The 23536-nt window shown below is 37.8% G+C and overlaps 1 protein-coding gene across 1 annotated transcript in view; it reads left to right on the top strand.

The window, feature by feature from the left end:
- The window catches only part of NUFIP1 (nuclear FMR1 interacting protein 1), a 56974-nt gene that overhangs the window by 4732 nt on the left and 28706 nt on the right, over window positions 1-23536 (top strand). Inside the window, exons 5-7 of the mRNA XM_036250076.1 lie at window positions 955-1031; window positions 9490-9582; window positions 17379-17572. Of these exons, the coding sequence (XP_036105969.1) occupies window positions 955-1031; window positions 9490-9582; window positions 17379-17572 (364 nt within the window). The remainder of the gene's footprint in view (window positions 1-954; window positions 1032-9489; window positions 9583-17378; window positions 17573-23536) is intronic.

The raw sequence follows: 23536 nt of genomic DNA, 5'->3' as shown, positions 1-23536 counted from the left end.
ACTATTCAATTTTATCCTCATAAACAACTGTGTAAAGTAAATTAATATTAACCCTATGTAACAGATAAAATAGTGATTTGCCCAGGTCCTCAGAACTGATTCTTGCATTTGAGTTTTTAACTCTAAATTCTGTGGTGGTTTTTCTTTTTCTTTATTGATTTTAGAGAGAGAGGAAGAGAGATAGAAACATCGACGAGAGAGAACATTGATTGGCCGCCTCCTGCATGCTCTCCACTGGGGATTGGGCCCACAACCTGGACATGTGCCCTGACTGGGAATCAAACTGGCGACCTGTTGGTACATAGGTTGATGCCCAACCACTGAGCCACACCAGCCGGGCTGTGGTGGTTTTTCTACACCATGTTGCTTCAAATTGTTTTGTGCACTCATTATGTCTTTACCTACCTCCCTCAATTTTGATTCTTAGGTCATTAATTTGGGTATTTAATGTCAATTGAAAAGTAAGTGACACATTTACTTTGTAACCAAAATTATGTTACTCCTTTTTTTTCTTATCAACAGCACTTATCTAAATATACAGAAACTACTCTTTATTCTTTAAAGAAAAAATTATAAGGATGGATAAAACCTGCTTAGTTTTTTTGTTTGTTTGTTTTTTGCATTTATCTTCAGATAGAGTAGGACAGAGAGGGGGGAGAGAGAGAAAGAGAGAAACATCGATGTGAGAGAGAGACATCGACTGGTTGCCACCCACACGACCCCAACCAGGGCGAGGACAAACTGCAACCAAGGTATATGCCCTTAGTGAGAACCAAACCTGGGACTCTCTGGTCTGCAGGCTGATGCTCTAACCACTGAGAAAAACCAGCCAGAGCATGCTTACTTAGTTGTAAACTATTGGGTATAGAGTCTCCATTAATCCCCCCTAATGCTTGAGATTTAATCAAAAGCATATATATGCTTCCTGATGTTTAGCAGGCTTTTTCCCCCTAGATGCATGCTCCTGGTATGAAGAAGATCAAGTTAGACACTCCAGAGGAGATTGCAAGATGGAGAGAAGAAAGAAGAAAGTGAGTAAAGAGTTTAAAACCAGTTGAAATAACTTTTTTTTTTTTACTGTGGTAAGGCTGAGTGCTTCAAAATGACGACTCAGCTCAAGCTGCTGCTTCTAGAAAATCGTATCTTCTCTCTCTTTGAAATTCTGCTCATAGCTCTAGCCCAACTGAAATCCTCCACTTTGGGCATAGTTTTCCTCACCTGCCTACAGGAATATCTTGCCCTTCTTTGAATACGGTATCTGGTGTCTGCTCTGCCTCATAGCATAGATGTCCCTTATGGTCCTGTTGATGATGAACTTTGCATATTTTTTTTAAATGACTTATAGGCTTTACAAATGTAAGAACCATCTTTTATGTGGCAGTTTATATCCTATGGTGCCATAGATATAAGGGATCTTATAAATGTTGATACTATGTAAAAATGGAGGTTGGATTTTATGTGTGTGTAATTGTATTTTGGCACATACAAGTAAGTGGTTGGAGAAATCTTGCTGAGATACATTTTTAATTCGTGTTTTAAACTGTATCTTATTGTTTTTAAAGAAATTGGGCAGGCCCTGGCTGGTTTGGCTCAGTAGTTAGAGTGTCGGCCCCGCAGAACAGAGTTGCAGATTTGATTTCGGTTAAGGGCATGTACGTTGGTTGCAGTTTGTCCCCAGCCCTGGTCAGGGTCATGCAGCAGGCAACACAATTGATGGTCTCTCTCACGTCAATGTTTCTCTCTCTCCCTCCCTCCCTCCTACTCTATCTGAAGATAAATGGAAAAATATCTTCAGGTAAAGATTAAAAAAGAAATTGGGTAGCCCAGGCCAGTTTGGTTCAGCAGTTAGAGCATCGGCCGGCAAACCAGAGAATCCCAGGTTTGGTTCCCACTAAGGGCACGTACCTTGGTTGCAGCTTGTCCCCGGCCCCAATTGGGGTCATGTAGGTGGCAACCAGTCGATGTGTCTCTCTCACATCGATATTTCTCTCTCTCTCTTCCTCCCTCTCTCGCTCTTGCTCTATCTAAAGATAAATGCAAAAATGTCCTTGGATGAGGATTAAGAAAAAAAGATATTGGGCAGAAATGTGTTTATCTGATTAATAATTATGGTTGTAAATTATTAATATAACTAATACTAATTAAACTGCTGTGATTTTGAACAGTAAATCTCATTGAACAATCAAATCAAATTTTTGAATGCAATACTTTCTAAAGTAGCTTTCCCCATAAGAATGTGAACTATTCCCCCTTGTGGTTTTGTGCAACCAGTGCTTTAGTGGAAAAAAAAAAATCTACTGGCTAGAGAAACTTAAGGAATTTGAAGATGCAAACTAGCTTGGGTAGCATGTGTTTATATAATGTCTCTGGTAGAAGACTAATTTGATTTTTCTAATGTTAGTGAGAAATCTCAGCATCTCTTGCATTTCTGTTAATGTACATTGTGATATCTTTGAAAAACTTCTTGACAGTTTAGCTTGAAGATTAGAGGTAATCATTCAGTATTTGAAAGGCAAAGATTTTACTATATATGACCAAGGCTACTGAAGGCAGATAAGAATAGACTCTTGCCTTGAATACCCTCACTCTAATATGAGATATAGGATAAATATACATGAGATCATAGACAACTGAAGCATTAAGTTTAATCATGGAAGGATAATAATATCTGGTCAAGGTATACTTGAATCTTTGGAGGGCAGAACCATCAGTTTGTTTTCCCAGGCTTGTAAGAGGTGTAGTGCCTGCCCCTTCCTCCATTTATTTTAAGGTGTGTTGTACATACAGTGAAATTCACCCCTTTAAGACAGTTCTAACAAATGTATATAGTTGTTTGATCACTGTAGTCAAGATATAGAATAGTATTCTATCACTCCCCACCCCAAATTCCTCATGTTTTTTGTGGTCAACTTCTCCCCCAACTTCAGTCCCCGGCTACCACTGATCTGTTTTCTGTTCTTATATTCATACTTTTGCAGAACATTATATAAATGGAATCATACAGTCTGTAGCTTTTGAGTCTGTCTTTTTCACTTAGCACAGTGCATCTGAGATTCATTTCTGTTGTTGCACGAGTCAGTAGTTCATTCCCTTCTATTGCTATTATTCTGACCCATATGGATGTCCTATATATGAATATACCACAGTTTGTTCATCCATTTCCCAGTTGAGGGACATTTGGGATGTTTCCAGTATTTGATTATTACAAACAAAGTTTTCATAAATATTGATGTACAGATTTTTATTTAGAATGTAGGTTTTTCATTATACTTGGGTAAATACCTAGGAGTGGTGTTGGTTGGTCAAATGATAAGCATATGTTTAACTTTATAAGAAACTGCCAAAGCTTTTAGGAGGTGAGTTTTAAAATCAGGATATACCTAACTGGGCCCTGGCTGGTGGCTCAGTTGGTTGGAACATCATCCCATACACTGAAAGGTCACGGGTTCAATTCCCAGTCAGGGCCCATACCTGTGTTGCAGGTTCGATTCCTGGTCAGGGCATGTATGGAAGGCAACCAGTTGATGTTCTCTCTCACATTGATGTCTCTGTCTCTGTCTCTGTTTCTCCCTCTCCCTCTCCCTCTCCCTCCCCCTCCCCCTCCCCCTCCCCCTTTCTCTTTCTCTAAAAATAAATAAAAATATATCCTCGGCCCAGCTGGTGTGGATCAGTGGTTGAGTGTCGACCCATGCACCAAGAGGTCGCCAGTTCGATTCCTGGTCAGGGCACATGCCCAGGTCGTGGGCCAAATCCCCAGTAGGGGGCATACAGGAGGCGGCCAATCAGTGTTCTCTCTCATCGATGTTTCTTTTTTTTTTATCCTCACCTGAGGACATTTTTGCATTTATCTTGAGATAGAGGGGGAGGAAGAGAGGGAGAGAGAGCCAGAGAGACACATTGAGTGGTTGCCACCCACACAGTCCCAACTGGGGCCGCGGACAAACTGCAACCAAGGTACGTGCTCCTAGCGGGAACCGAACCCAGGACTCTGGTCTGCAGGCGGACGCTCTAACCGCTGAGCCAAATCGGTCAGGGCTCCTCGATGTTTCTATCTCTCTCTCTCCCCTTCCCTTCCTGTTTCTCTAAAATTAATAAAGAAAAAAAATTAAAGCAACAAAATAAAATCCTTGGGTGAGGATTTAAAAAAAAGAAAAAAGTCTTAACAAGAAGAGAAAAAAGATATGCTTAGTTGGACGCAGAAAGCAGCCAGATTAAAGAGGACAGCTAGGATGCATTGGTGCTTGCATCAGGTAAGATTGTGCTCCAGTTAAGTGAACAGCAACCTTACTACTGTGGCTTAGCACAAAGAGGTTTATTTTTCCCAAGTAGAAAAAATCCAGAGCTACTGTTTCTGCTCAACAGCACCATTAGGCACAGGCTCCCTCCTGTTACTCCATAGTAGGTAATTTCATTTTCTTTTTTTTTTTTTTATCCTCACCTGAGGACATTTTTCGATATTTTGTTCAGATAGAATGGGGGGTGGGGGGAGGCAGAGAGAGAGAGAGAGAGAAACATTGATGTGAAAGGGACACATTGAGTGGTTGCCACCCACATGACCCAACCAGGGTCAGGGACAAACTGCAACTGAGGTACGTGCCCTTAGCAGGAACCGAACCCAAGTCTCTCCGGACCGCAGGCCGACGCTCTAACCGCTGAGCCAAACCGGCCAGGGCGGTGGTTTCATTTTCATGTCCAGCAGAAGGTTCCCGCATATCCAAATATTAAGCCCACATTCTAGACAGGAAGAAGAGTAAAAGGCAAAATGCACACAGCCAAGTTTGCCCCTTTTCTTTAGGAAAACTATAGCTTTGTTTTGAGCTCCAACCTAGGAGACTTCTATGTAGTTCTCACTGAAGTAGGTTGCTTAGCTACCTTTAGTGACAGTAGATTTGATGGAATAGCCCCAAACAAAATTGTTAAGGAAAGGGGAGAACAAGGAGTAGCATTTGTCTCAGTGCTTGATGGGAACATTTAAAGATTGTTGATGTGTAAAACTCTAAGTGATACTTGTAAGCTGCTGTATCCTGACTAAAGGGTAGATGAGCAAGTGTTTAATAAGCTTACTGGTGTCCGGCCGGTGTGGCTCAGTGGTTGAGCATCGACCCATGCACCAAGAGGTCGCCGGTTCAGTTCCCCATCATGACACCTGCCTGGGTTGTGGGCCAGATCCCCAGTGGGGAGCATGCAGGAGACGGCCAGTTGATGTTCTTGCTCATCGATGGCTCTGTCTCTCTCCCTCTCCCTTCTTCTTTCTCTAAAATGAATAAAAGAAAAAAATTTTTTTTAAAGGTTTAAATGCTTACTGGTGATTCTTTTCGTGTAGGCTAGGTGGGGGCAGAAGGGAGAGAATCTAGTTGTGGTTTCTAAAATGTTGGCTGAAGGAGTGACTATGACAGTGGACAGAGTAACTTGGAAGAAGACTGGGGAAAAATCTGTGGAGTGAATAAGAGAGGTTGCAGATTTGTGAAATTATGAAATGTTTAAAGAGAATGAAGAAACTGGGTGAGGATGACATTTTTGGATGTTTATTTATACCTATACTATTGCCTTGTAAACAGAATATTCTGAAATTACCTTTTGGTGCTTGCTAAATACATCTGAATTTCTTCCATATCTTGCTTTCCTACATCTTGTTCTTTAACATATTCAGACATTATTTACATAAGTGAACTTTATTAATAAAAAGTATGAGAAACATTTATTTTGGCACATTTGATAGATTTCTCAAAAATACACTAACATTCCACTAGCTGTTTTAAAAAACCTATTATGAAAATACATTTATTTTCTAAATTTCTGTTACCCTCAATTTAAAAAAGAAAGTTATTTGAACTCCTGAAAAGAGTAAATTGCCCATTGATATGACAGAGTCCTTATGTCCTGAATTTTATCTTTCTGGTGAGAACTATATTCTTTCTGAGGAAGCCACTGTATTTTTTGACATGGAGGAAAGAATTTGTAATTGCTACGTTAGAAAATCTTACAAACATTTTTCATCGAGTAAGAATTTTAGAGTTGAAAATGCTAAAGATTTGCTTGGTGTTTTGCTCTTTTAAAGAAAGTACATCTTTGCCTTTGTTCCTTCGGATTTATTTTTTTCAGATTAGCCAAACTCAGGTGCCCACTGTATTTAATTAAAAATGTTAAGGCTTTCCACCAATAACCTGCAAAAAAAGTTCCACCAAAATAAAAATAAAAAGCGATTCTTTATTCCTGAGCTCTGAGGTAGAACTGCTGTGTGATTTGGCAGTAGGGAAAATGAGTGGTCCAGGTTTGTCTCCCAAACCTGGATTTTGGAAACTGGAGACGTGTTTCACAGCAAATGGGAGTCCACTAGGTGGAGTCGTTTTGTAACATTTATTTCAACAGTTGCTGTAGTTCTGAGGAAATTCTTTGAAATTGTGTCCCCAGTTATTTCAGAATTCCATCAGAGGGGGTCAGCTCCTAAAGAATGCTACATCTTTTTGAAGTTCAGAAAGACTGTGAAATAAAAATACAGTGGTAGGACTTGTGTTGAAGCAGTTGTGGGTCAGTGAGTGTAAAGAGGGATTATGATTTTTAGAGAACAAGCTTAGGGGAGAAGACACGAAGTGGGTGGTGATTTAGGGATAAGGAAGGAGTTAGAGAGTATAAGAATGTAACCAGAATGATATGTGCTGAGATTATGGTTGACACAGTTTTGCTCATTTATTGACCCTAGTGCTTAAGGATTGCCACTGGAGGCTCAAAGTATAGGGTAGGGGAAGGTAAGGAGGTGGGATGTGAACCAGGAAGAAGAGAGAAAAAGGGCTTATGGCTTCAGGGCCAGTTCCTCTTGGGGTATTGGGGAAAGATGGACGTACAGGAAGAAAAGTGGTTTTAGCAGATAATAATAAAGAAACCAACTGTGGAAATATCACTTATCCCAGTCTATAACTTCATAGCATCCAGTCTCTAACAGGAGATACCGGGCTAAGTTTTATCTGTATGTAATTGTGTAACGTAAGATAATTTGGGATTTTTTTTTTTTCGAACAGACTTTAAATTGGTTATTTCATTTGTACTTAGGAACCTGACCTGTGACATTTACCAAAGCTTCTGGCTTTTCCTTATTCTTATATTTTATTTCAGTATTACATTTTGAGAGGGGCTTCCTGATTGTTGTGTTTAACTCTGTCTCATATTTCTGTTGTCCCTGTTTTGGGATAATTTCCTTTCTAATATCCTTGTTATCCTTAGTTTTTAGTCTCTAGGTTCTGTGTAAATAAGAATGGTACACATTTTGGACCAAGGTTTTATTAATTTAAGCACTGAAAAAATAGAATCTTATAGCTTTGCAAGGGATATTGAAAGATCCCTTAACTTTAGGAAAGTGATACTTGAGTCTCCCAGAAAGAGAAAGGGAGCTGTTTTAGGACTTCTACCAAAGGAGTTACCATAACTTTCTTGATATCTTGTATAAGGAATTCTTTTCACATCTCACCTAAATCACTTGCTGTAACAAACGTTTACATTCTTTATTGTTGAGAAGCACTGAAGTAGCATCTACTTGCGTGTACATGGTATGTATACTAGAGCACCAAATCTTATTGTTTAGCATATGGCCTAACATGTTAACAGTCTGCAGCACTCAGAAGAAAAATGTTGAAGACCCATAAGCAGTATGAATAAGTGAATTTCAGAGATGTGAAGAGGTGTTGAGTAGCTGTGAGTTACATGCCTAGACATTGGGGCCTGTGAAAGTCATCAAGTGTTCTCTCATCATTTCTGCTTTTGTATATACTGTCTTCAGATTGAGAACAGCTGGCTTCCATCCTCACAGTGAGATCGTTTATTGTCGCGTCTCTTCCTCTTTTAAAGGCTGCAAATAATTCCAGTTCTTTTCATCTTTCTTCAGAGGTTTTATTTTTCATCCTGTTGATCATCTTTGAGTCTCTCCTGAATCTGTTCCAAGTTTTACTTTTCCTCAACTCTCCTTTTCAATTTAGAAATACAAAACTGGACACTGCTCTGAGAGTTTTGACCACTTTTGAGTATCGTGAGAGGAAGATTTCACACTTGAACATGTGCCAGGGTTCATCTCACATAACTGTAGATTATGTTTGCTTTCTAAAAATGTAGTCTTATGGTACTGACTGGCTGTCAGATTTCTATCTCCTTATGACCTTGATCTTTTCCTCTTACATTTATTTATAGCTTGTGTATTCATCATCTTTTATTTATGGAGTTTATTTTTCTTGGCTGAATAGATTGCTTTGCACTGTCTCATTGAAATTCATTGCCTTTTTTTCTGATTACTTCACTTAATGTCATTTCAATTCTTCCAACATGGTCAACCAATAGGCTTCATATTCTCTGTGCTATACAAGTTAGGTGTTAAAAAGGAAAAAAAACAAAGGAGGTAGAAACAATGGCAGAACAAGATTTGTTGATGTTTCTTCAAATTTACTCTAATGAGCAGCCCAGCTGAGTGGTAGAGATCTGTCTGTGTTCCCCTCCTTCTGTGCTTTTGATACTTTTAAGATCTATTCCCCTCACCACCAGAGCTTGGTGCCTGCATCTCTACACAAGTGTGGCAAGGAACAAAGAAAGCTTTGTCAGAGCATTTTATCTTGGACACTGCTGTCCAGCTTAATCTTAATCACTGCCTTGTACACCTCTCTCCCTGTTCATAACTTGCAGTGGCTCCCCATCTCCACTGAGTTAAATATAAACTTTCCAGTCTTTCATTCAGGGCACATTTTGGCCTCAGCTTCCCTTCCTGGTCCAATTGCCTGTAACTATGTTTCATACAAAATGAACCACTTGTCATTCCCTGGCCTCTCTCACACTTTCAGAGGCCTTGGTTTGTCTGCATTGTTTGTTCTGCTTTCAGATTTCTGTCTATTAACACCATTCAAGACCAATTTCTTTCATGTTCTTTTCTCTCTTAATTTCTCCAGCTTGATGTGATCTTTCCTCTCACCCTCCAATCTTTATATTCTTTGGGGTGATTACTATATTTTACTCTTTCTTAAAGCTGTTTATGTGCTTTTCCTATCCTTCCTGGTAGACTGTCTTTGTTTGAGAACAGTATCTTCCTCATCATGGTAACTTTGGATGTACATATTATGTATTTGCGCAAGTAATTGCATAGACTTACATTTTTTTTATAGTGTTTACAGGTATGTACACACCAAAATAGATGCATTAGACCTTTGTGAGCACACTGTATGATATAGTTGATTTAAATTCTAGTGTAAAGCTCCTTACTTACTCACAGACTGGTAGCAAAGTTTGTGAACTCAGCTCATCTACACTTTGAATAGCATTGTTATAGTCTTCTTTTTCCCCTTAAAAAGATTCTAGAAGGAATTAAAGTTTATATAAATTTTATATGAAGGTTTATATAATTATGATTTATGGTACTAGTCATTAAACAAAAATTGCAAAATGCAGTAATTGCTTGTTTGTGTAATTAAAGTTGTATTCTAAAAGTTCTTTTATAATTTTTTAAACTTTGTTTTGTAGAAACTACCCAACTCTGGCCAATATTGAAAGGAAGAAAAAGTTAAAACTTGAAAAGGAAAAGAGAGGTGCAGTATTGACAACGACGCAGTATGGGTAAGTTCTTTAAAATTGCTTGCATTCTCACTGCTTATTTTAAACAAGTATACTTATAAATTAAAAAAAGAGCATAAACCAAAATATTTTTTGTTGTTGCTATTGTAGCATCTGTTTTTTATTTAGCACACAATGATTGAGGGACAATTTGTTTCGTGTGCAGTAGTAGGCATGGGCATGATTAAGATGGGATTATGCCTTTAAGACATTTGGAATAGAGCCCTATGCTCTACATCCTCTCCCCCCTTTTAAAATTATCTTTATTGTTGAGAGTATTATAGATGTCCCTCCTTTTTCTCTCCATTGACACCCTCCACCACCCCGCCCTCCGCTCCTATCCCCCCTACCTTCACCACACTGTTGTCTGTGTCTATTGGTTATGGGTATATGCATATCAGTTCTTTGTTCTATCTCTTCCTGTCTCTCCTGCCCCCTTCCCTCTGAGGTTTGTCATTCTGGTTTCTACTTCCATGTTTGTGGATCTGTTTATTCGTCAGCTTATTTTTGCTCATTATATTCCACAAATAAGTGAGATCATGTGATACTTGTCTTTCTCTGAATGGCTTATTTTGCTTAGCATAATACTTTCCAAGTCGTCTCAAAGGGTAAGAGATCTTTCTTTCTAACAACTGCATAGTATTCCACTCACACCAAAATCTTAAAATCTCTACTCCCAATTCAAAAATCTTTGCTTTTGTAGTTCTTTTACTTAAAAATTTTAAAAAATGATTAATGGCCTATATTTGTATGGTTTTCAAAAAGATTTATAATTACCAAGTCTTTTCTCTTTGTCTCCCAGCTAAACAGTTCTCTTTTCCAAAGACAATCTATTTTATCCTTCCAGAGATATTCCATATGTGTACAGCACATAGATAATAATCTTTTTCTTTCTTTTTTTGACTCTGTTCTATACCTTGGTTTTTTAGCCATATAATATACTTGGAGATTGTCCCATATTAATACATAACAGGTCTCCTCATTTTTTAAGGATGTGTTGGAAGCTTAAGGATATTCCACGGGGTCTTTTTTTTTTTTTTTTAACTATTGACAGACATTTAAATTCTTACCAATCTTTTACTAATAAAAAGTTGCCATTATTGCCCTATACATACATTTTACACATGTGCAGTTATTTCTGAGGATGGATTCCTAGAAGTGGATTTGCTGAGTCAAAAGATATATGTATATTTGTAATGTTGATAACTAACTGCCAAATATCTATCATAGAAGCTGTTCTAGTTTACTCTTCCACCAGCAATGTATGAGACACCCTATTTTCACTATTCCTCACCTTCATAGCACTTTTTTCAGATTTTTTTCCATTTTATTTTTTATTTAAATATATTTTTATTTTTTAACTTTTTAAATGTCTTTATTGAGTTTCTAGAGAGAGAGGAAGAGAGATAAAAATATCAGTGTGAGAGAGATACATCAATTGGCTGCCTCCTGTGCGCCCCCTACTGGGGATCAAACATGCAACCTGGGCATGTGACCTGACTGGGAATTGAACCAGGTACCTCTCAGTTCATGGGATGACTAAGCCACACCAGCTGGGCTGAAATATATTTTTAATATAAGTAAAGTATACAGATCTTAAATGTATAACTTGATAGATTTATGCACACATATCCACACATAACTGTACACCTACACACCCATGTAACCTCCATACAGATTAATAATACAGTCATGTGCTGCCTGACTATGGGATATGTTCTGAGAAATGTGTGGTTAGGCAATTTTGTCACCATGTCAACATCGTAGAGTGCCCTTACAAACCTAGGTAGAATAGCCTGCTACATACTCAGGCTGTATAGTATAGCCTACTGCTTACAGGCTGCAAGCCTGTACAGCATGTCACTGTACTGAATGTTGTAGGCAACTGTAACACAAAGGTATTTTATGTCTAAACATAGAAAAGGTAGAGTGAAAACAGTGTAAAAGATAAAAAATGGTACATCTGTATTGGACATTTGCTATGAATGGAGCTTGCTGGACTGGAACTTGCTCTGTGTGAATCAGTGAGTGAGTGATGAGTGAATGAAAGCCTAGCACATTACACCACGGTATACTTTTATACATTTATAAAATTAAATTTATTTTTATAAAGATTAGATCAAGTGCAAGAGAAAATGATACAATCAAGAGATGTGGTAAACACAGATGTATGAGGCTCCACTAACATAACACAGCATATTGTTTTACAGAAAACTTTTTATAGGAAGTATGTTCTAAAAAGTATAGTATAGTAAATATATATAGTATAGTTTTAAAAGCCAGTATCGTTATTTTTTACCATTATCAAGCAGGTACTGTATATAGTTGTATATAATTCCATATGACTGGCAGCACATAGGTTTGTTTATACCAGCATCACCACAACATGAGACTAATGTGTTGTGTTATGATATTAGATGACTCCGATCATAGGAATTTTTCAGCTCTATTATAATCTCATGGGACCCTTGTTGTATATGCAGTCTGTCATTGACCGAAATGGCATTATGCAGCTCATGACTGTGAACAGAAAGTCTCCACCTCACAAAGTTCTCCTATGCCCTCCCCAGTTAAGTGCCTCCCCACTAAGTTAATCTCTTATCTGATTTCTGTCATCATAGATTTATTTTACCTATTCTTGGAACATTACATAAGTGGAATCATACATTATGTATTCTTTGGTGTGTAATTTCTGGGCTCAAAATTATTTTGTGAGATTCATTTAGATTGCATGTAGCAGCTATAAATCAGTCATTCTTATAGCTGTGTAAAACTCAATTGTGAGAAAATATATCTTCTCACTGTTGGACATTCGGGTTGTTTCCAGTTTGGGCTGTTATGAATAAAGCTGCTGTGGACATTCATTTACACGTTTTTTATTGATGTAAGTACTCATTTTTACAGGGGTGGGCAAAAGTAGGTTTATAGTTCTTATGGAAAATAATACAATAATTAATAAATAATATTACAAAGTTAAACTCTGTGTTTTGCATACTCACAACTGTAAACCTATTTTTGCCCACCCCGGTATATATTCCAAACACACATACACAGTCAAACTTGATTCTTGAACATCTACCGTCTCGAACAGTTTGGTTCTCCACCAAGTTGTTCACAGAAAAAAATGTCTCGGTTGTCAAACGAAACTTTGGTTCTTTGACCAGGCAGCGCTGTCATGCTGATACCTGTGCCTCTCAGGTGACAAAGGAGAGAATATATATATATATATATATATATATATATATATATATATTATATATACCAGATCATAAGGCATCCATGTGTTTAACTTTAATAGATATAGCCAGACAGTTTTCCAAAATGGTTGTACCAATTTACATTCCCACTGACTCTGCATCTAATTGCTGTGTACCCTGGCCAGTGCTTGGTATTGTTATACCTTTTCCTTGTGTGTTACCATTTCTTCATGACTAATGATATCGAACACCTTCTTTTATGCTCATTGGCCATTTTGATATTCTCTTGTGATTCACTATTTCTAGTCATTGGCCAGTTTTTTAATTGGGTTGCTTTTCTTGATTTGCAGTAGTTAGCCAAGTGGGATTTATATCAGGAGCAAGACTAGGCTTGGTGTTTGAAAATAAAACGTTATTCACCACATACATAGAATGAGGGAATAATGTAATAGGATTATCTTAATAAATGAGAAAAGTGTTGATGTAATTTAACCTCCATTTATGAAAAAGAAACTCTCAACAAACTAGGAATAAAAGATAATTTCCTAAGTCTAATAAAGATCGTCTACAAACAACCTACAGCCAAATCATACTTAATAGTGAAATACTGATCAATTTAAAAAATGTTTTAAATTGCTTTTTAGGGAGAGGGGAGAGATAGATAAAAACATCAATGAGAGAGAAACATTTATTGACTGCCTCCTGCACACCCCCTACTGGAGATCGAGCCTGCAACCCGGGCATATGCCCGGACTGAGAATTGAACCAGCAACCTCTTGGTATATGAGTCAACGTTCAACCACTGAGCCATACTGGCCAAGCCTATTACCACTTTTATTCAGCATTATATTGGACATCCTAGGCAGTGTAATAAAGCAAGAAAAAAAATTAGAACATATAAAGTTTGAAAAGAAAGAATTAAAACTGGCCATTTTTAGGGTTGACATAATTGTATGTGTAAAAAACCCAAACAAATCTGCAGTTAGAGTTAATAAGTGACTTTAGCAAGCGTGCCAAATACATATAAGATCAATATTTTAAAAATCATCCCTGGCTGGTTTGGCTCAGCAGGTAGAGCATCGGCCTGAGGTCTAGAGAGACCCGGGTTCGGTTCCTGCTAAGGGCATGTACCTTGGTTGCAGTTTTTCCCCGGCCCTGGTTGGGTCCTGCGGGTGGCGACCACTCGATGTGTCCCTTTCACATCGATGTTTCTCTCTCTCGCTTCCTCTCTCTCCCTCCCACTCTTATCTGAACAAAAAAAATGAAGGAATGTCTTCGGGTGAGGATAAAACAAAAAACCCAGTATTTTAAAAATCAGTAGTATTTCTATATATTGGCAACAAAAATTAGAAAATGAAATTTTAGAAGATACTATTTATGTCCTGGCCAATTTGGCTCAGCACTTAGAGTTTTGGCCTGTGGACTAAAGGGTCTTTGTTCGATTCTGGTCTAGGGCATGTACCTAGGTTGCAGATTCGATCCCCGGACCGGGTCAGGTACGGGAGACAAGCATTTGATATGTCTCTCTCATATCGGTGTCTCTCCCCCTCTCTCCCTTTCACTCTATCTTAAAGTCAATGGAAAAATATCCTCGGGTGAGGATTAATAAAAAGAAAAAAAGATACTATTTACAGTAGCATCAAAATATCTACTTAGGACTACATCTAACAAGAGATTTGTAAGACCTCTATACTGAAAACTATAACACATTGTTCAGAAAAATTAAAGACATAAATGGAAGGATATATAATGTTCATGGATTGGAAGACTCAATATAATTATATCAGTCTTTTCAAATTGCTCCTAATCAAAATCCTAGCAAGTTGGTTTTTTTTTTTCCAGGAGGGGTTGGTAGGATGGTGCAGGAGGGTAGTACTGATAAACTTTAAAATTTACACGAAAATGCAAAGGTTCTAGAATAGCTAAGAAAATTAGTGATGGAGATAGTATAGTGTTGGCTAATACCATGATATCAAATCTACTGATAAACAATCTCCTGACTATGACAAAGGTGCGTTGTGATGTCATGGGAAAAGGATAGTGTGTTTCAATGTTTGCCTTTAAACTTTTGTGTTTGTGTATTTTAAAGTGTATTTCTGTATAGGCTATATAATTTGGTCTTAATCCAGGCTGAAAGTTTTTATCTTTTAGCAAGGGTTTAGTGTATTTACATTTAATGTAATTACTTATAGAGTTGGGTTTCAGTGTACCATTGTCCTATTTGTTTTTAAATTTTTTTCCAATTTTTTGTTTCCCTTCTTGCCTTCTTTTGGATTAATTGAATAATTTTTAATATTATATTTTCCTCTCTATTAGCTTTTTAGTTATAATAATTCCTAATCTCTCCACTTCAAATGCATCTACATTTTTACTTACATTAAGTGTTGATTAAATAAACTTTAAATGATTGTCAAACACTGGTGTAACAGAACTAATCCCTCGAAAGTGGAGTGGGATGCAAATACTGAATACAGTGATACCTCGGTTCTCGAACATAATTCGTTCCAGGAGGACGGTCGAGAACCGAATTGTTCGAGAACCGAAGCAATGAAACCCAATAGGAAAGCGTGACTCCACAAAGCGTGACTCTCTCTCTGCACTCACACTGATGACGCAAGCAAGGCGTGCTGGGCCGAATGAACGCCATTCGGCTCAACTCGGCTCATCTCGGAAGTTCGAGTTCCAAATATTTGTTCGGATTCCGAGACAAAATTTCTCGAATCTCCTGGTCGAATACCGATTTGGTCGAAAACCGAGGCGTTCGAGAACCGAGGTATCACTTGCCTGGGCCATTTGGCTCAGTGGTTAGAGTGTCAGCCTGGGTTTGGTTCCCGCTAAGGGCACGTACCTTGGTTACAGTTTGTCCCCGGCCCTGGTTGTGTCATGTGGGTGGCAATCACTCGATGTGTCCCTTTCATGTCGATGTTTCTCTCTCTCTCTTTCCCTCCCACTCTATCTGAACAAAAAATGGAAAATGTCCTCAGGTAATGATTAAAAAAAAAAAAGATCATCCTAACTCATTACTAATTAGTGATTACCTTAAAGATGATCAATCAAAAATGAGCTGGAGTCAAGTACAGGCAGCATCTCTGAGTGGATACAAGGAAGGCATCTGTGAGTGGGAACCTGAGCGAAATGGCATCTCTGTTATCATCATGGTGATGGCGGACCAGAGGCAGCAACTGTATTTGTTTTAGCTGTGATGACTTTGTGGTGGTATCAGCCCAACATTTCTGGATGGAAATTGGAAATTGTTCTGTGGTTTTCTGTAAAATTTGGAGCATATATATGATTTTTTGGAATGAGACTATAAAGATTATGGTGAATCTAAAAAAGAACTTCTGTATTGCACAGATATTAACTCAATATGTTGGTTTAGCAAATTATTTAGAAACTATTTTGGTAACTATCATTTATTAAGGAGCTAGTGTGTTACCTTGTTGTAGATGCAAAGCACTCTAAGGTAATTTTCTCTGCGTCTTTATGATTCCCATTCTACAGATGAGAGAGTAAACAGATTTTGAGGTATTGATATTGTCCAAGAGACACAACCAGAAAATGGCAAAATTAGAATTTGAACCCAGAGTTCTAATTTCTATACTCCTAACTGCAGCCTCTATTATTAATTAAAAAAAAATTTTTTTTCCTGATAAATGACAAATTAGGATAAACATATGTATCTTTGTGAAAACTCAGCCGCACCAAGGGATACCTTGAATTATAGTCTACTGGGAATGTAGGAAATAAATCTTTTTCTTAATGGCCTTTTTTTGCCCTGGCCAGTTTGACTCGGTTGGGCTTCATCCTGTGCACTGAAAGGTTGCCAGTTTGATTCCCAGTAGGGGGCATGCAGGAGGCAGCCTTATTGATGCTTTGCTCTCACATCAGTGTTTCTCTCCCTCTTCCTCTCTCTCTAAAAAAAAAAAAATCAATAAATACTACTTTAAGAATAAGAAAATAAAATGACCTTTTTTTCCTACACATAGTTTATATTAGAATATGTTCACATAAGTATTTGTTTTCTTTCTGAGAGGAATTGTACTGGTTGAGAGGCTGCTTGATTTGAGGTAGCTGTGAAATTGTGTTCAGTCTATAGGTTTATCCCTCCTGTAAAGGAAATAGTACCTGTCTAATTGGTTTCAAAGAGTTGTCATGAAAATCAACGCAGTGTATTTGTAAATACTTCTGAAACTTTAAGGCTTCTTGGAAGTGAATAGACAAAAGTTAACGCACTTTATAAAGTCTAGAAACACTTTTATTTTATGTACAATAGGAGTGGAAGAAAGCTGCTGGTTAAATTCACCTGCTGTTGATTGTATAACGTAGGTCAATCTCAGAGGAGTTAGAATATGGAAGGAAATGTGCGTCTTGGAATTGATAAAATACAGTATATTGTGTGCTATTCTTATAAAGTTCTATAGAGTTCTGTCTTTGAAAACCATTGAATTTATTTTATTATGGTCTCTTTAATGAACTAGGCTACATGTGATTGATTGACAGTTTAGATTTCTTTTGAATTCACTAGACCTTTCCAAATATTTTTTTGAATGGTCAGTGTCTTTTATATAAAGAATTGATTTTTTTTTTTTTTTTAAACTCCAGTAAGATGAAGGGAATGTCCAGACATTCACAGATGGCAAAGATCAGAAGTCCTGGCAGACATTGCAAATGGAAAAATGACCGTGCTGGGCAGAGAGCAGCTACTGGATCAGACAATCGTTTGTGTGATTTGAAACATGAAGGTCCACCCAAGGCTAATGCAGACCCTCTGAGTGTCTTGGTAAATACTGATTCTGGTAAGTTAAGCAGGAAAACTGTGTGTTTATTTATAGGTATAGGCAGTGATGCTGAAGTTGATTCTTCACAGCATTGTTTGTGGAGAGTTTAATGGCAAATATGTAAAAATGTAGAATGATGCTTTTGTTTTTATTTTTTAACAGGAATTCCTTGTCAAAACCTCATTTTAGGACACCTTTTCTGAACCTTAGGGGTGGGTGTATAAGGCAGGCAGGATGTGGAAAAAAGCTAATATATGTTGGGTAATTTTCATAGTATGATGTAGTCTTGGAACTTTTCTTAAGAATGTCCTCACTGTATTGATGCTGTAGATTCAAATCTGCTCAATTATGTGAATTTTTCCCACCTACAAAGTAGTAATCCCAATGGAAGCTGGTATTATATGCTACTGAGCATGAACATGATCTCTGGGTAAATAATATTAACTCATTAATTTAATTGTAATACTATTGATCCTCAGGACATAGAATATATTTGTGTGTTTATTGAATTCCCTCTAGAACTTATGGGGCAAGTTTACTCTTGCTTATAAGTTGTAAAATTGAAGGACCAAAGTGCTGCTATCCTGTGCAGGTCTCATTCAGCCTCTGAGGCTCCATTTCCCCTTCTGAAAAATGAAAATGTCTGTGTAAATATTTCCACCACCTTTCCTTCCAATAGCATTGGGAGGCTTTATCTAATTGCATGTGTGTCCTCCTTTGCAAAGGAGTGTTATTAGTGAGTGGACTGAGGTTACGTTGTAGGTTTGCTCTGTTCAGCTTGGAAGGTAGTGACGTCACATGACATTATTGAACTTATGGCTGGCAAGAAACAGGGATATCTAATTCATTGACTGAACTAGGAGAGAAAACAATCTTGGCATAAGAGAATGTTGGGCCAAAAATAAGATAACATTTATTACCAACTAACAGTTGAGTAAGGATTTACTGTACTCCAAATGCTTTATATATGTTAACTTGTTTCCTCATGACAAACCTTTTGCATATGTACTGTTGCTACGTCCACTTTAGAATTGAAGAACACAAGGTAAGTGATTTACTTCCGTCATGCTGCTAGTTAGTGGTTAGTGACAGAGCCAGGGTTTGAACGTAGGAGTCTGACTCCACTAGCACACCGTACTCCTCTAAGTGTGGAGTCTGCGTTTGTCTAAAAAGGACAGTGCATGAGCCTAGGATAGTTGAGATGTGGGAGAGAATTTAGAAAAAGCATCTTCTTACCCTTGCTGATAACAAGGAAAAAGGCAGATGACATTTTGGGCCCGTGCTGAGTTTACTCTTGGGCACTGATTTTTTTCCCCTCAAAAATGTTACAGACTACACTTCTTCGCATTTGTAATGTGTGACCTTGATGACAAAATATCATCTGTATCCAAATAAAAACTTTCATGTCATTAAAATGCTTGAAACACAAAAATGAAGACTGCCATTATGATCAGCAAGCTACTAATTTGAAAATTATGTAATTCTTCACTTGATACAGTTCTCTGAGTGAACACTTGAGAACTCTGTAACATTGAGTGGTCTTTGTTGTTTTCGTTTTGTTATCTTTGGTAGATGGGTAATTCTGTTTACTCATTTTTTATAAAAAAAAATTTTTTTTAAATACTCACCCAAGGATATGTTCATTGATTTTAGAGAGAGAGGAAAGGGGAAGAGAGAGAGACAGAGACAGATATCAATTGACTGACTGCCATACATGCCCCCTCAGTTGGGAATCGAACCCGAAACCTTTTGGTGTATGGAACAGTGCTCCAGCCAACTGAGCCACCTGGCTGGGGCTGTTTTCTCATCTTTAAAGAAGCATTTTAGTATGTGTTAATCTGGTGAAATACCAATGAAAAAATGATTTGTGTATCTCCCTTTTACTTAAGCCTGTATGTAGCTAGGTCTTTAAGAGACACTTTAGATATGAGCAACAGTAGTAAATAGCTTTCATCCCCATTTTGTAGGAAAGATTCCATGTAAATTCGTCTTATCCTTTACCTCAGTTTTCTTCTGGATATTTACATTTTTCCAAATTAGTGTTGAGATCGTTGGTTCTTCAGCTTTTCATTTCAGGTAGAGCTACAGAAAACCACATGCACCATTTTTTTTCACATGCCCTAAATATTCTCAGCATCTCCTCTCTCCAACATAACACTTGATTGGAGGCAGCTTTCTTCACATGGGCCCAGAGCCAGTGAAATCCAGTTGTGTGCCTGTTTTTCAGGTGCAGGTCTCAGGGCAGCGTGGTGACAGTGTGGCCTGTTCATGCTCTCACGTGGCACTTCATACTTTTCAGCACTGAGCTCACTTTCAAAATGGAGACATCCCAATTCCTTACACTTTTTGCCTTTTTTTTTTTTTTTTTTTTTTCTGGCTCAGAATCTTATCCAGATATCAGCATTCACATTTTAGATAAGACAACAGTTCTCATTCTTTATAAACCTTATGTCATGCTCAGAAAATCTTTACCTAAGCCCTCCTTTTTGTCATACTGGGTAGTATGTCAACTGTCACTAATTGTTCAAATGCTTTAAACAAGGGGTTGACATGGTTTCACAGGGAGAGCACGCCATTTAGAGTGCCCCAGTTTATCAGTTTTAAGTATGGCCTTTTGTCACTAGATTTCCTTTTAATCTTTTTGGTATCTCATTTGTTAGGACCATATTTATTTTGTTGCTGTTCTTTAAATATGCGTACAACATGTTTTATGGCTTTCTTGGCCTGTGGTTTTAATATGTTTTAACTGAGCTGGAGAAAAAAGGAGCTGGTCGGTAATGTGTCCTTTAGCATCACTGACTGAAGGGCCTCAGCATCCACAAAACAAAAGAATCCAATTTGTCAGTCATTCCTTATAATGTAGTTATTATCATAGAAAATGAACTGGGATATCAGTCTTACTATGCACTGACATAAGCTAAATGGGCTTGTGTTGTTTCAAAGGTAGATGTTAGAGTAAGAAAACCAACTGGCCTAGTGCATCAGCTGTCATGAATGCCTTTTGTTAAATATCTGTTTTTGAGAGTTGGAAACCATAAAGCAAAGTTCCCATTTTTAAGGGTGATTTTTTCAATAGATAGCATTTGTTTTACAAGACTTAATTTGTAAATGTTCTCAAGGCTAGAACATAGAACTGTGTTTTGTTCCATAGGGCAATAGGAAATGGTAGAGGAGGAGGGAGGAGGCAAGACAAGTAAAGAAATAAGTTGTAGAGAGAAGCCAGATGCAAAGCTTTTGCAACTAGTGTTTAGGGTTGGGCAAGACATTCAAAAGGCAATTTTTTTTTTCTATTTTCATTTTAATAGGGATTTACTGAGGTCCTACATTTTGCTTGCCCAGCACTATAATTGAGAGAAGTATCTCCCTGCCTTCAAGAAACTCATAGTACAGTGATAATTTTTAGATTATTGTATTATTTTTGTGGTTAGTGATAGCTAACCACATTTCTCATGATATGTATATACGAGAGGCAAGATTTACTGGAAGGAAAGTATCTACTAGTATTTTATCAGTAAGAGAAATTATTTGAGTTGGTATTTTATAATTTTAAAGTTTGATTTTTATCATCTTCATTGCTCCTATTTTTATGCTGATGTTAATAGTTTTAGATAAATGTTTGGGCTGTTTTTATTAAAAAGCGAGTGAAGTTGGTTGAGTATTCTTCTGTCGGCTAGTACAGTGCCTTCAGCCTAGTCTTTCCAGGATAGCTGCTAAAAATGCCTGTGTTAGAACGTGAGGCAGATCTGGGGGACTTGGGGAGCAGCTTTCTCTTTTGAGATGAAAAGTCACTGTGGAGGATGTCCTGATCCTGTCAAAAGAACAGTGCCCTTTTCAAAGTGGTATGATGTGTGATGGATCTCCAAAACAGTTGCGGGGGAATAAAACAGGGAAGGAGTTGTTCATTTGTGTGAACTCCTAACTCTTACTTTGGGAAGGCAGTCAAGCCTAGTGAGCTTTGTGACACTCCTAGTAATGAGTACACCAAGCACCCAGATTGTGGTTTTACACTCTCCAATTAAACTGACGAGAGTCTTTTGGAGAAATGATGGAAGTTTAGGACAGGGAAAACATAAGGTAAGCCTAGAGCATCTAATGCAGTGCCAGACAGTAAGGAAGTGCTCAAAAAACATCAGGATGTGAGCATGTCAGAAGGATATAGGGACCAACTGGAAAGTGCTCCCAGTGGCTAAGGTTGGAACAGTTTTGAACCACAGTCCGTACTGATATAAATAAATATGGGGGAGGAGGGACAACTCTTTTTTTTTTTTTTTTTTTTTAATTGATTCACCAGAGAGAGGAAGGGAAAGTAGGGGAGAGAGAAACATCGATTGGATGCCTCCTGCACACCCCTCCCTGGGGATCGAGCCTGAACCCTGGGCATGTGCTCTGACTGGGAATCAGACTAGCAGTCCTCTGGTACATGGGACGCCACAGAACCGCCTGGGCCACACTGGCCAGGGTGACACATCTTTTCTATAGAAGAATTTCAATTAATAATTGTAGAAGGGTTAGGGAAAAATAGAAAGTCACCACAGTAATTAGAACACCACAGTAATAATTATTTCAGTCAAGAGCCACTGATGAATGGTAAAATTGGTGGCAACACTTTAAGGTAAAATAGGATATTTATTTGGTCTCAGACTATCTCCCCCAAATATTAATTACTGTGGTAGTTTTAGCATATCTCCAAAAGTTTTTAATATTCCTTACTGTAAGAGGTGGGGCTTAATTCCCATCCCCTTGAATGTTGGCTGGATGTAGTGACTCATTGTAAGAAACAGAATAATGAAAGAGAAAAACAATCACTTGACAGTACAGAAACCAGGCAGACCACCAAGAGATCAAGGTTAACATCACCAGTAATAAGTCATGTTGATGTCATGGACCCCCTGATATGATATGATAAGAGGGCACTACCTAAAATCTATAGTGTTAGCCTAATCATAGGAAAGCATCAGACAGACCCAAGCTGAGGGGTATTCTACAATAACTGACCAGTAGTATTTAAAAATGTCAAGTCCATGAAAGACAAGAAGGAAATACCAAGAACTTGTCATAGATTGGAGAAGACACAGATGAGGAATCATGAGGTCAGAGTGCAATGTGAAATGGGAGATAGGATTCTGGAATAGAAAAAGGGTAGTAGTGGGAAAACTAGTGACATTACAATACAGTCAATAGGTTAGGTAGTAGTATTACACTAGTGTTAATTTGGTAGCTATGGTAAATGTACTGTGGTTATGTAAGGTGTTAACATTAGGGGAAAGTAGGTGAAGGGTATGTGAAAATTCTCTGTACTATCTTTGCAACACTTGTGTACATTTAAAATTGTTTCAAAATATAAAACACAAGAGGCAGGGAAGGGGGAGTTATGTAGGCCAATTAAAGCCTTGTCCTCCACTTCTTGAATTGTGAGGTAACACTTTCCTCCAGGGTTTATTTCTTTGTTTTTATTTTTCTATTATTTTCTGATTATAAAAGTAATGCAGAAAATGTGGGAAAAACTGAAAAGCATAAAATAAAAAACCTACTTTTTTAACTCAGAGATAGCCACTGCTTATATCCTTCCATTAATATTTTTCTTATTAACGTGTGTATTATTTTGTTTTTGTTTTTTAACTTATCTGTATTGTTGAATGTATTACAGATGTTCCTCATTTTTCCCCTATTGATCCCTGCTCCCCATTCCTGCCCCCCTCCTGCCTTTCCCTGCACTGTTGTCTGTGTCCATTGGTTATGTTTGTATACATATAAGTTCTTTGGTTTATTTCTTCCCACCCCCCCCCAACCCCTTTCCCTTTGAGGTTTGTCAGTCTAGCAACCAATTTGTACTCCTTAATCCCTTCACCTTTTTCACCCATTCCCCCAACCCCTCTTCCATCTGGCAACCAACAAAATGTTCTCTGTATCTATGAGAGTTGGTATTTGTTGAGATGGATACTTCTGGAAGGTGTGTTTGGAGCAGAAATCAAATGCTTGTTT

The sequence above is a fragment of the Molossus molossus genome, unplaced genomic scaffold, assembly GCF_014108415.1.
Source record: "Molossus molossus isolate mMolMol1 unplaced genomic scaffold, mMolMol1.p scaffold_m16_p_9, whole genome shotgun sequence".
Classification (NCBI taxonomy): Eukaryota; Metazoa; Chordata; class Mammalia; order Chiroptera; family Molossidae; genus Molossus; species Molossus molossus.
This window is presented reverse-complemented; position numbering and strand designations above follow the sequence as displayed.